Genomic DNA, 15,004 nt, shown 5'->3' on the forward strand with positions numbered 1-15,004 from the left:
TTTAAAAAGCTTCACTTAAAATTAGATTTAAATACATACTTCACTGGCTGAATACAACCTTCCTTTTAATTTATCTCCACTGAATTTTGCTTTGTTTTTGTGGGGTTTTTTTTATGCCCATGTCTAGGTCATTCACAATTCTTACAGGTCTTTTCTACTCCACAGATTTCTCCCTCAGGAAAGCCCTATTCCAGACCTAGAAACGGGAAGACTCAGTGGTTTGGGGTGTGACTTTGTCTCTTTCTAGCTATCAACACAGTGGTCCCCAGAACCCCAACATAACCAGGCTGCACTTTTCCCACCCTCAGAACTGCTCCCTTAGGATGCCACAAAGGCATGAGCAAGTAGCCCCAACCCTCATTTCCCTTCCTGGTCTGGAAAGAGAAGAGGAGGAAATGGGCGTTAAGTATCAGAGTCTTAACATCATACCTCTTGTATTAGTGTCAAATAAGTAAACGGCATAAGTGATCAACACAATGTTACCAAGCACACCACTCTGAGCTCCCAAGTCAGGAGCTGGCAACTCCTGACATGGTAGGAGAATTTAGTTAAATCCCCTTTATATCAGCAAATCAGAAAAAAGAGAGCGGATATAAACTCTATCTAACTGAAACAAGACATTAAGGACTCACCAACAAAAATGCTTTTTAATTTGTAAGAAAACTGAGTTATTTGGCCTCACTGCAACAATGGCAGAGAAACTTTGAGTTTCTCCTCCACAGAACAAAAGCTGTGCTGCTTGAAAGTTCTGATTAAAGGTGAATCTGCCACAATTCAGAAAGCACAGCCCCAAAGAGGAGTTGAAGGAGATGGCCTCCAGGGACAAGCAGGAACTAAACAATTCAGGGGAGGTCCTGTAACTTGCTACCCACTTTAATTTGTCCTCTTACATGTTTTCAATGAAAGACATGCCTTGTAGTCCCAAACTTTTAAATCAGATGATCTGCTGAGCATGAAGCCTTCAGGTTCCTTCACCAACCATGACATTCTGACCTTGCACATGCACTTCCTCCATGTGCCGCCCCGCCCCTCACCTCATAATTGATGGGTTTTTTATTTCCTTTTGAAAGTCTGTACAGTTATAAACCTGCAATACTGCCTGGAAGGATAACTTCATGGGTCTGATATAGAAAAGCTCCCTTAGAACCACAGAATTCTTTTTTCTCCTCTCTCTCTCAATCCCAAGTTCAATTTGCCTATCTGCTTAATAAAATTTCAATGACATTCAGTTTATGTGTAACTAATTTGTGAACACAATTTGAACCCTTAATGTTTTATATGTTCTTTCTCAAAAACCAAGGGTCAGGCCACATTCATGTACGATTGGGACTGGACTTGTCTCGTAATATTCTCCTAACAATGTAGCTACCAAGGTAGGCAATTCAGTAAGCCTGATAACTTCAGGTGGCATGAGTCAACAATTCCAGGGACCACAGGAATGGAAGCTAAGAGAGTAAAAACTGAAACTGATATCTTTATTAACTAAAAACTGGATATCTTTAATTTGAGGGATCAACATGTTTCCATACTTACAAAAACCAGGGAAAGTTGATTCCAGCTCTGGATTCTGGTCTCATGGAGAAACCACGAGCATTTATTCTTGTGATTGCTGTTAAGAGGTCTCTAAAACCAGAATAACTATTTATAACGTCCTCTGAACTACTGTCATAATTCTTGAATCTACAAATACATGCAAACTTGCCTCATACCTACTTGTACCTGTGGGCCAACAATCCCAGGGTACTGCCTTCTACATCACTGGTTCTCAAACTGGCTGCAGTTTGAGGGGGGCCTTTAAAAGTCCTGATGCCTCAGCACCTCCCCCATCCCAATAAATTGATTTAACTGGGTGCTGAAAGCTCCCCGGGTGCTCCTAATGTGTAGCCAAGCATGAGAATCCAAGCCCCTTCACTTGGCGGCCTTTTTTTTCCCCCTGAAGACAAAGTTTAGTCTTATTCATCTCTTCATCCCCAGTGCCCTCCCCCTGCCATCTTCCCAGCTCTCCTCACAATCACGGTCTATAATTAGAAAACTGGTGAGAGGTTTTCCTGAAGTCTGTCTGGGCCATGACACTGTCAGCTCCATGCAAGGTGTGACAAAAATGCATTCCATGCAGGGTGGCAGAAATACAGTGCAGTTCAAAAAAATTATTTTGTTGAATAAAAGAAATTCACTGTTACACAATAAAATAATAAAAAATTAATAACAGCAGCTGACACTTATACAGGCACAATGTGACAGCAACTGTTTTAAGGGCTTTACAAATATTAACTCAGGCCTAGCAATTAGTGATTGTGCCAGGATTCAAACCCAGGCAGCCTGGCTCTAGAGTCCCTTTTTTGATCAATTAGATTATACAGCACCTGGCTGGTGGGAGAGGCCACCTAATGCCGCATTTATATAAACGACCACCACAACCATCTCCATGAAGATAGCCAGCACTGCCACTGCTTTTATGGAATGAGTTATTTCACCTAAAAAATTAAGTTATTAACTCAATTTTACAGATCAAATAAGTGATGTGCAGAGAGGTTAATTAACTTGCCCAAGGTCACACAGCCAGGAACTGGACTGAGCATGAACTCACCTGGACTCTGTCTGTCATGGAACTGCAAGCTCTCAACCACCGTATAATGACTCTTCTGGTTGGAGAGTTGCATATTTAAAAAAAAAAAAAGCTATCTAATATGTATGACAAGCCAATCCTACAACAATTTCTTGGTCCCTGGTTTTCGCTGCTATTTCCAAACATTCACTAGCATGTATTTAGTTTCATCTCATACATCAAAGCAGCACCACCCACACATTTGTGTGAATCCAACTATACAGACACAGGGACAGAACAAGTGAGAAAGAGCTAAAATTAATGAGTAAAATCTAGCGGTAACCCCGCTGCTATCCCATTCAAAGGACACTAGTTCTTGAGAGAGATGGGAGGGAATTAGCCCTATGTCCCCCTCCTCAGGTCAGCATCTCCCCAAACTACAGGGACTCTGGCACTTAAAGGCACTAAAATGTACAGATAACTTAAAAGGATTTTTGAAACTAATTTTGGTTATAAATACTTTTTTTCCTTATGAACTGTCTTTAGATTCTCACTCTCATATGGGATACGACTCTACTGCACAGTGGCTAGAGATCTACAGTAACTACAAACAGAAGTAAAAACTAGCTCATGTCCTGTTTCTTCTCTGGCCCACCCTCTAACACTCAAAAACAAGGTACAACTTCAGAGGGAAGAGGAAGAAACAGCAATGACGTCTCATCTTGATACTGAACATAGGAAATAAAAGTATGTATATCTCAGTTGGTAGCTGACAAAAAGACGATTTGTCTACTAGCTAGAGAAAGTCACATGCTGACCATAAAGTAATCTGTAAAAGAAGCTTGTACGAAGAGCCACCTAGATTAAAAAAAACACTAAGTTGTGTTCTTTAAAAAACAGTGAATATTCATTTCTTATATAGACCAAAGAAAAACACAGCAATGACCTTATGTCACATATTATTACGAATCAATTTTCTTGATCAAACATAAAGTTGATCCAATATCTCCATCTTGAAACACTCTATTATTACGACATTTGTCAAATACTGAAAGATCTGACTACTGCCCTTTTCCCCCGAATAGCACCTGGAACCCAGGTAACAAACAAAGACTGTAGGTTGTAACAAGAATAGACAGGAGACTGAATCACAGCAAAACACTTACAAATCAAGAGGGGGGAAGATAAGCACGGAGAGCGATTAAATGCTCAAAGAGCAATAACAGGAAAGAAATCTCTTGTGAAAAGAAGCAGTTGATGGTAACTTAATGGGGACAAAAATGAATCAGATCTACTTCTTCAGTGACTGAGCTCAAGAAAAGGTAATTTCATAAAGTTTATAGAAAGTCACTTGAAAATTACACAACTTGTAGCCTACTTTTAAAAGGAAGGAAAATAAAAGTTCTCTGAGAGAAACCTAATCTTCAGAAAAATGAATTTGCAAAAGCAATTGATAAACTTTACCTATTAACTAGAAGATTAGCCTTCATTCTCATCTAGGTAAGAAAGTCACTTCAGAACTGATAAATTCCTCTGCGTTTCAGGGAGAGATTTTGACACAGAAATAGAAGAGAATAAAAATCTTAAAACACACAAGGTGCGATGGGGAACGAAAGAAAAACAGGTGTTAACAGAGCTGGCGTGGGGCACGACAATGGTATGCAGGGGCAAATTCTCAGACTGGTAAGAACAGGACTCATATGGCACATTAGGTAGGACTTGCTGAGTGCTCAGCTACAGAAAATAAACTCAAACTTAAGAGGGAAAAAAGGGAACGAGTTGGCTTATACCTGAGAAGAATGCTGATGTGATTCACAGAAGAGGGGCTACGGAGCTACAGCTCAAATTTGCACAAACATTAGAATAACTTGGCGGGCTTGTTAAAACACACAGATTTGGCCTCTCCCCAATGTTTTTGATTCTATAGATCTGGAGTAGGGCCCAAGAATTTTCACTTCTCACAGGTTTCCAGGTAATGCTGATGCTGTTGATCCAATCACACTTTTGAGAACCACTGAGTTATAGAAACCTAGACTACAGGAAATAAGCCTTATGACTAAGGGAGTCTCTGTCATAAAGCTTTGCTCCTTGATCTTACACAGGCTTTCACCAGGTATTAGGCAATGTAGCTTCCTGAACCACATTGTTTTAACTCATGATGCCAGAGGCAGGTGGTCTTTTTTTATGAGCTTCAGTAGGAAAGCCCTAAGGGGGCCTCTAAGGACTAGAGGGACTTGTGGCTGAGACCAGCCCTGAAAACCACCTACTTTGTCAGGGATACAGTAAGGCAATTGGCCTGGGCTGGGCATAAGCTTACCCTGTGTAAAAGGGGAGGGAAACAGAGTGGAGAGAAACCAAGTGGAGATACAGAGAAAGACGGAAGCCATTAAATTTGATGGCATCAAAAAGATCACAGGCAATGGGATAAGGACCCCCAAAGAAACAAGAGAAAGAGTCATAGGAAAACATAATGAGCAAAGAACAACAGGACAATATGATTATCACAGCCCATAATAAAGTTCACTTTGGCACCAAGATGTACCATCAAATTCACCTATGATACTGTTCTTTACAAACATATCGTCGATCTATATTCACAGAGCAGTGTTGCTCACATAATCTGTGGTGAAGGACCAATTGTTTCTTAAATTTTCTAAGTCACTGACTGATATTCTTATAAAATACAATAATATGAATTACTAGAAAACTGATCTTCCACTTTTCATGTCATGGCAATGGCAGTTTATAATAAAAGTTTCTAAATGGTTATTTTCAGTTCTGTACCTATCACAGATGTAAAACAAGCAGCTCACAGACTGGCACCGGTGCACAAACTGGTCCTGCCTGGCCCAACAGCACCCTTTGAGATTCACTGCTCTCGACCATGGTGGGTCAGGACATTTCTGTTACAACTACCCAACTCATTAAGAAAACGAATAAGCAAAGCTGTATTCCAGTAAAACTTTATTTACAAAAATAAGCATTGAGCAGGACTTGGCCATGGCCATGGGTTATACTTTGCCTACCCCTGCTCCAGACCAGGGCTTCTCAAACTCTAACGTGCTCAGGAATCACCTGGGAATCCTGTGAAAACACAGATTCTGCATTTCTAACAGCTTTCTGGTTGATGTCAACATTGACAGTCCCTGGACCACATTTTTGTTAGTAAGGTTCCATAGAGGATTTGCTGTTAACCCGGAGACTGGGATGTGACCTCAAGTACAATAGGTGCTTTATACTGAGTCTTTTCTGAGCCTTAAAAAGACTACAGAAAAGACTACATCTGTCAGTCAGGTAAATGCCTTCCTCTGCTTTAAAGGGATAATTACAATTAGAAAAACTTGATAAGGACAGGCCCATTGGAACCAATAGCAGCAAATACTGGATGGTTTTCCACTTTCTCAGTTAGCCCAGAAACTGACATACAATAGGTGATGAAGCAATAATTGTTGACTACTGGCTGGATGCAGAAAATACCAAGCTGTGCCCACTGAGAGGAAGACTCTAGGATGGAGTTGGGGCTTTAATTTCTGACCTGTTCTCCTACCTACCTAAGATATTTTGCATTGGTTGTTAAACTGGCACAATTTTCAGTAGGTAGTGTTTTTAAGGTTGCACTATATAAAAAAAATTGAATCACAGAATTTGTTCTTTCAGTAAAAGAACTTTTCTTACTTTCATATTTTTCACTTTTGCTTCTTTCACTCTTCCCACTTGAGCATCAAATACTCTTCCTTGGAATTTGCTCACCAATGTCAGAATTTAGATTAACTTTTTGGTGGTTTAGCTTACTAGAGAAGAAGCTCCACTCACAAAATGCAACCACTGATCACAGCTTATAAACAGAAAAATATCAGAAATCATCATCTAAATAAAGTGTGAATAGGTTATCTCCCCTAACTCCTGTTGTCCAAAAGCCAACATTCTTCGGTCACAATTACACACTGAAGATTCTAAGTCACTTTTGTCTCTGTCTCAGAGTCATGTACTGCTTGGGATTAACGAGCTAGTGAAATCTAGAAGGTCAAGGGTTAAAGCTCCAAATAGATTTTCTGTTCACTGCTTATGATATCAAGACCTCTGAGTATTAAAGCAGACACCTAAATGTTTGCACAAAAATATTCTACTAAGTTTTAATTGAGAAAAAGGGATGTGTCCAGAATGTTCACAGATAACGATTAATGAAAGAACCCACAGATAAGCTGGAAGAAAAATAATTAACTCGGATTTGTGCCAGCTGGCCCTGGGGAATGCTAACTAGTATGTGTGTTAGAAGCGCTCCATTTCATAAGACTTCAAAGGTAGCAGTAACGGAGCATCCTCAGGAGAGTGTCCTGGATATGTAGACAAAATAACCATGGACGCTCAGGAAGGACCTCTAATTGCAAGAGAGTTGCCACCCAAATTAGGGGAAAGTTGCAGCGTAAACTATTCAGTGGACAAAAGCTTTTTTTTTTTTTTAAAGGTCTGTACTAAAGCAAGCAACATTGCTTAGTACACTTTGGTAAGGAAGCAGTGAAGTAAAGACAAGGGAAAGGAAGGCGGCTCTAAATGGCAGTAAATGTTGGACAGATTCCCTCACTGTTACCATCTATGTCAATGCCCACAAACTCCAACTCCAAATCAGCTATGACATTTCTTTCTCCCATGTATACTATCAGAGAGATCTGCTTGACAACCCTATCAGAAGTAACAACCCCTGGCATTCTCAGGCCCCTTTCATTTTTATTTTTCAACCTAGCAAGTATCACCACCCAATACATTAAGGATTTGTTTTACAGTATGTGGTTATTCACTCATTGGCTTTACTGCCTATCTTCCCCTCTAAAATGGCAGGTCCAGGACAGCAAGATTCTATTTCACTCACTGCTACCTCAGTGCCTGGAGGAGAGCCTGGCATATATAGGAGGATATCAAACTGAACAATCAGGAAAAGCATCAGGCAATTTCTTATACTCAACCACTTCTTTTCTCAATGCAATAACATTAAAAAAAAAAAAAACCAAACCTAACTCGTCTAATAATTATGTTATTTCCAACTTATATAATACTATAATTTGATTAGTGGTCTATTTCTCATTAACAGTCTACAAATACTTCTACTTATAGGATTCATAATCAATTACTTACCATGCTGGGACCAGTGACAAAATTTACTTAGATATCCCAAAGTCTGTTAAATTCCTTAAATCACTTACCATGAAACAAAATAAGGCATATTAAAATCTGAATTTTGAGAAGAGTAAAAGCCTTACTTTTGATTTGTTTCTGAGAGCATGTCAGTAAGAAGCATGAATAGATTTAGAGTGTTCCTTAGAGATTCTTTGAAAATGTGGTAGCTCTCAGACACACCGACACAGAACCAACTAGACTTGCCAGGATCTAGCTATTAATAAGAAATACTGGCAGGTGAAATGGTAAGAAAATGAGATGGGCATGGAGGGCCAGGTATTCTTGGAAATTTTAATCAACTGAATATCAGGAAAAGAAATGCAAAATCAACCTTTACAAATTCACAACTGTCTTGGGTTGACTGTCTCCCCAAAACTTAATCCCCACTTCAACTGTTGAGGGTGGGAAATCCTATTATGGTATTTGAAAGGTGAGGTATTGAACAGGTGATTAGATTGAAGGACCACGCTGTAGTGAGTGAATTAATATCCTCTCCCCCCCCCCCCCCCCCCCCGAACCATTTCTACCGTGTGAGACCCCTGGGTCACTACTGCCACAACCAAGGCCTTCACCCTATGTGTTCCCTGGACTTTGGACTTTCCGGTCTCCCAAACTGTAAGCAATAAATTTTGTTTTCTTTATAAAATACCCAGTTCTATGTATTTTGGTATTAGCAACAGAAAAGGACTAGTACAACAATAGCGGGAAAACCATGGGGAGGAAAGGAAGAGAAAAGAGCCTGAGGTGCATGGTTTTCTGTTCTCCAGCTTATGCAGAGAGGTTACCCTAAGTAAGGGGCTATTCTAAGAGTAAAGGGAGACTAAAGGACAGGTTACAAATTCATATGCACAAAATAGTTTTTATTCTTCTTAGACTAGACTCTCAGGTAGATTATCACCAGAAAGAATGGCTGCCTGGACTTTTAATCTTTTCAGCTCTATATGAAAGAAAAACCTGTTTTCAAGTAGGTCTGTAAGAATAGGAATGCAAAGGTGGTCATTTCAAAAGTAATGTCATTTTGTGTAAAGTGTTGGGCATTCTATTAGAAAATAATTCCTACAAGAGTTCTATTACCCTAAAAAGTGAATGTTTACTTGTAGAAAAGGTATTTTAGCAAACACATGTGGTATGGAGTGAAATGGGTATTGCTTTGTTAAATTAAAATGAAGACCAAGCCTGAAGAATTCCTGAGCAGACAAAGCCAGACAGGCTTCATGAGTGATCTTGCTTGATTTGCAGGCATAAATAAAATTTAACTTGAGCTGTTTCTTGTAAATGCCTACATTAAAAAAAAAAAAAGAAAGAAAGAAACAATGCTAACCAATCAGAAGCCACCAACTAACTTATAGTTGTATAACAAGGACTTTCCAGCAGGACAGACCTAATAAGGTAACTGTATAACTGTATAACTTTGCTTTATTTCTGTGTTTTCCCTATAAAAGCCTCTCCTTATATTCCCTTGGGGCAGAACCCTGGAACCACTTGTGCTTCGAAGCTGCCCGACTCATGAATCACTGTTTGTTCAAATAAACTCTTTAAAATATTATGGTGCTTCAGTACCATTTCCTTCTAGAAGCTAGAGAATAGAAAACTATCTGCCCCAGGCTCTTTTCTCTTCCTTCTCTCCTGTTTATCTTTCAACAGCTCCATGCTTCTGATATGTGTGTATACAAGAGAAAAAGAAGATATTCTGCTTTGTATTTAATTATGCTCTAAATTTACAATAATTTAAAAATAGGAGACACTTAGCACATATTAATCCCAAAATATATTTGTTAGAACTTAAGGGATTTGCCTAAACCTGATACTGAAAATGTGGCATGTGGTTTTACTAATCTGGTCTCAAATTCTAAAGATATTGAAGCATATACCACAAAGCTGAAAGAGCTGGCCTCTTCTCAAATTGGTACCAAATGATACTTTGAAGTTCTTTCAAACATGAATTTAATCCTCCCTTTATTAAATTGTGTTTTCTTGGTTGTCTGAGCAGAGAATCATTGCAAGCTACTGAAACACACCTTCCATCAATTTCAAAACGACGCATGCAGTAACACTGATGACCAATGAACCTGTTTCAGATACCATCCATTTCTACAGATGCACATTTATTCTAAATCTAGGTTTTGGAAATGATACTGGAATTAAACACTCAGAAAAATAACACACACTAAAGATTTTGTTGTGCTTTAGAAACGTTTGCCAAGTTGATACTTAGAGCAATACTTTTGGGTATTATTTTCATGTTTTCTTTACAGATGAGGTGATAGAAGTTTAAAGAGTATATCCAAATGGCTAATAAATATATGATATGAAAAGGTGCTCTACCTCATTAGTCATGAGGCAAAGGCATTAAACCACAACGAGATGCTGCCACACACCTACCAGAATGACTAAAATTGAAAAGACTGACCATTACCAAAAGCAAAGTTATGTGAAACATGGCAAACACAAAAGAATATACAGTATATAATTCTATTTATGTATTAAATTCAAAAGCAGACAAAACAACCTATGATATTAGAAATTTGGGAAGAAGCAAGGGGGTGCAAGAGGAGGCTTCTAGGAGGCTGGTGCTGTTCTAATTTTGATCTGGCTGGAGGTTACACAGGCATGTTCACTCTGCCATAATTCATCAAGCTGTATACTTAGAGTCTATGTACTGTTTTGTATGTAGGTTATATTTTCAGGGTTTATTAAATTTTTAAATGACAATGTCATATGAAATAATCGCCCCTCTAAATGGGAACTGTGTGTGTGTGTCTCGATTCATACAATAAAACAACCCTCTGGAGTAAGTACTGTTATTATCACCACTTTATAAATGATGAAACCAAGGCACATAGAAGTTAAATAACATGCCCAAGGTTCCACAACCAATAAGTGGTAAAGATAGGATTGGAACCCAGGCAGTCTGGCATGAGAGCCCACTAAGAATCTTTTCCATTCTTAAGCCAGTCCTTGGTGCTGAGGTAGCACATTTCTTCACGGACATTCAAAGGGCTTAGAAAGCATGACTCTAAGTTGGATCTATACCAGGAAGCACAGTCACATCAAGAGAGGTGCCTTACTAACACCAATCACTTCCTCCTGTTTCCAAAATCAGGCCTCCAGAGGGCAACAGATTTGCTTAACTTTCGCCAAGAGAGTTGGGATTATTGTTGAAATTCAAGCTAACTGTCCTTTCTTTATATTCATTTACAAAAGATATTTTACATATGCCAGATGTTGTTGCACACTTATTCTACACCTTTGGAATTCTAAGTTCATAATTAAAAACATAAGCTAAAGCATACTCCCAGGGATAACATTGTATGTAGTGTTTTTCCTTTAAATGTGTTCAAATTCTTAACAAACTACCACAAAACCCTACTTTTATTTCCTACCTTATATCATTTTTACTCCCTATGATTTCAACAATACTAGTGGTTAGAATTCTGTACATCAAAATGATGAAGATCAGACCAAATTTGTTCTACCACCAGCAGAACAAACTCTTATTACCTTTCTCCCATCTCAAGCCCAGATGGAAAATAAGAGAATCATAAAATATTTAATGATACACTTCATGTGAATCCAGTTTAGTAAGTGAGTTATTTTGAAAAGATTCTTGTTTAAGACAGTTTGGTAGAGGAACTCCGTTTCATATATATTACAAACAAATAAGAAAGACATTAGTTATAAAGAAATTTGCGTTAGGTCCAAATGAAAGTCAGCATTTGGGCTAACAGTCAAGCAAAATAAATACAAGTTTCAGCTCTATGGCTGACAATAAGAGTGGAAATATATGTCAGTCCATAATATTTTCCTTGAATGATGCTGTGTTTATTACTTGATCAATAGAATTATCTGGTACACATAACAGACAAATAGTTGTTAGTATCACTTGATTTGATTTAAGTTCAACAATAATAGGCCTTTTGTAATTTTCAGTTGCAGTGTATTCAAAGTGACTAATCCTTATATCTAACAAGAAAATCGATACCTTTGAAATAATTGGCTTCAGGCTCTTGGGAACCTCTACTTCTGAGCAGGTGGACAGGGTTCTACTTGAAATAATTACTGCCAGAGCTACAACCAGTTTCCTTGCAAAATCCAATCAACTCACCCATACTATTTTTTAGACTGTTCTCTGAATTTTGTGAAACAATGCCAGGATTGAAAATACCGCTTACATTTCTATGCTTTTTAACTGGCTTTAAAATTTCAAGATTTGGGAAATGTACTGTGAGATGAACTGTGCATTCATTTTCCTGATATAGCATGAGAAAAATACCTCCCACATACCTTTATCTACCCAAGATGACAGCCAATCCCAAAAAAGTTTAAATAATCCAAGCATTTGATAACATTCCATAGGGTAAAGTCAAAATTTTTGAAGACGAAGGAAAAAAAAAAAAAAAAACGGCTCTGCCAGAGATTTTTTGTTCTTTCCTCCCTGCATTGTAGTTTTACCAAACTGAAATTTGAGATCAGCTACTAAGAAAAGATATTTCAAAGAAAACACAATGATTATCCTGATAGATTAAAATTTTTGAAAACGAAAAAAAAAAAAAAAAAAAAAAACGGCTCTGCCAGAGATTTTTTGTTCTTTCCTCCCTGCATTGTAGTTTTACCAAACTGAAATTTGAGATCAGCTACTAAGAAAAGATATTTCAAAGAAAACACAATGATTATCCTGATAGATTTAACCCCTTTATGGCTCTCTATTATTGTTAGTACTGAATTTTAGTAGACACTTAAAAATTCAGTATTTTATTACAGCCATCCATCCTCTGGGTACTTTATGGTCCAAGCAGCTTAAAGATTTGTGTGTTATGTCCCTGGTATTTACAGATTTCAATTGGTTTGAGAATCTCTGGGAGAAAAATGATTCTTCCCTTAAAAGGTGCATAAAGAAGGAATAAGTGAATTAATAAACGATTAGTAAGCCACTGATGTTTCTATATAACCAATGAACACAAGGTGCCTATGTAAACAGAAGATTCTTTTCTTTTTGCAAATACTTTCTTCATGGTTGGTTGGCTTTGAATTTCAATAACTTTGCTATTCCTAAACAGCACTGGAGAATTAAAGATAAGTAGCTGATAATGCCTTACCATTAATTTTGTGAATTAAAAGAGTGAAAACATAAAGGTCACCAATTATCTAAGTCATAAGGAAAACAGACAAGTATACTACTAATATAGGACAAAATTTTATTCATATAAAACAAAATAGACTATTGCCAGTATGTTAATCAGAAGCTTTTATATTAAATTCAGACCACGTACATATTTTTTAAAATCTGGTATTGTTTTCATTCATGATTTTCTTAGTTACAGTTCAGATTTCCTACATCTTCAGATATTTTAGTAGCAAACAAAATTTATCAGATACCCTAACAATATCGATAATGATACTCAAATAAAGTTTAATATCAAATGGTTGTACTATATACCTACGTCACAGGCCTGTTAAGAGAATTAAATGAGAACCATGCACATGAGATACTAAAGACTAAAAAATTTTAGTCTTTCCATGTAATAAGAATCCATATGAAACCTTGTTATCATAGACAACTGAGTAACTACAGTTGAAACAAAGCATGTTGGTATTTAATTTGGTTACTAAACTAACTGATTAAATATTTCTTGAATGCCTACAATGCACCTATGACAGGTATGGTAGCTACATTATAGTTAGTTACATTCTAGTTAAAAGAAGAAAAGACACACGTGAAGCAACAACAGACACTATGAAACCGTGTACTTATTTGCTACTCAGTGCATATGTTACAAACTGTAATGGTAAGAGATGAAAATTAAAAAGCATTCAGAAGGTGTTGGGGCCATTATTTCTCAGTGATATGTTATCCTATAATCCTATAATTTTCCAATATTATGATACCTTCAGTGCCTTTATGGAAGGAATCTGAAGCTGAATCCTCTCTAAGTCATTTAAGCATAAGACTAATCACTGCAGTGTAAATTACACAAATAATGTTTCATGCCAACCAATGTTTCACTGTTTGGCACACCGTATCTTTTTATTACCTTCCACCTCACTCTGACTTTGCAAGCACAGCTTCTGAAATAATATCCTGGGGACCGCTTATAAGCTTTTCACCCAAGATGAAAGTTAAATCATCATGCATTCCAATGGAATATAGGGCAGGATTTGCATCTGGGGCTGTGAAGTACATGTGCTGGCTTACTCACTCTCACAAGCAGGAACAAGGCAGCTCTCGATGGTGAGAAATCAGAATATTATGCATCTGCCTGCAAGGAGCGAGGTTACCTTAGGATCAGCTGTGAGCAATTTGAATGCTTGATATACTTGAGCTTCCTTTACACCGCCTCCAAGATCCAAAAAGTTGGCTGGCTTCCCACCATTAAGGAAAATGATGTCACAAGTAGCCATGGCGAGCCCAGCACCATTCACTGTGAAATGCAAATGGTACACAGGACAGGATAAATTTAGCAACATGAAAGGGTCCTCAAACATTTTCCCTCCCTCATGTTGCCAAAACAGAACTCTTCTCATTACCAGGCCAATTTCTGCCCTGTTTGGAATTCCATTTAACTAGATGAGTTCATGAATTTTTAGGATAAAAAAATCAGAAAATGTGTATATAAAGGATGAACAAATTTAACTAGATGAGTTCATGAATTTTTAGGATAAAAAAATCAGAAAATGTGTATATAAAGGACGAACAAAGACCTGGGAACGAGAAGGATTTATTGTGAAGTTAAATCAATCTGGGAAACAGAAAAAAGAGAAGAGTTAAAGTAACCAATTTAGGCTAGTAGTAAAGGAGGGAGTTTTAGGTTCTGGAAAGTATAAGTTTAAAAGAACTGGGAAAGACAAAAAAAAGGCTAAGGGAAGTTGCCAGGACCCATGAATATTCCTTTTAACGTCCTTTAAGAGACTCAAGCGAAGAATGGAATTCTTTCAATTTTTGCTTGATGAGAATATGCTGTTTTGAATGTGGCATCCCTCTGGGATTGAACCATAAGGGTCCCCACTTCAACAGGTTTCCATACATTTTTACACTTAGCGTAAACATGCATGTTTATATAATGTTATCTGGATAAATGTGGAAAACAAATGAACAAATGATGGCACCATAAACAATATTCCTATCCTCTTCTTCCTCTTTCAAATTAATATAAGAAGTGTTCACTAGCAACCTGATCATTAAAAGTTGAATCAAAATGTGCCAACATCTTAGGAGCCTTCCTTAAGAAACCAAGTAAAGAGTTTCAACACTGAAATTCTTCTCCAGAGCTAAGTTTTATCGATCAATTG

At 37.6% G+C, this 15,004-nt stretch overlaps 1 protein-coding gene across 1 annotated transcript in view; it reads right to left on the minus strand.

The window, feature by feature from the left end:
* SUCLG2 (succinate-CoA ligase, GDP-forming, beta subunit) overlaps window positions 1–15,004 on the minus strand; it is a 138,129-nt gene that overhangs the window by 90,943 nt on the left and 32,182 nt on the right. The window contains exon 8 of the mRNA XM_008570585.1: window positions 13,994–14,136. Within this exon, the coding sequence (XP_008568807.1) occupies window positions 13,994–14,136 (143 nt within the window). The remainder of the gene's footprint in view (window positions 1–13,993; window positions 14,137–15,004) is intronic.

This window comes from Galeopterus variegatus, unplaced genomic scaffold (assembly GCF_000696425.1).
Source record: "Galeopterus variegatus unplaced genomic scaffold, G_variegatus-3.0.2 Scaffold616, whole genome shotgun sequence".
NCBI classification, from domain to species: Eukaryota; Metazoa; Chordata; class Mammalia; order Dermoptera; family Cynocephalidae; genus Galeopterus; species Galeopterus variegatus.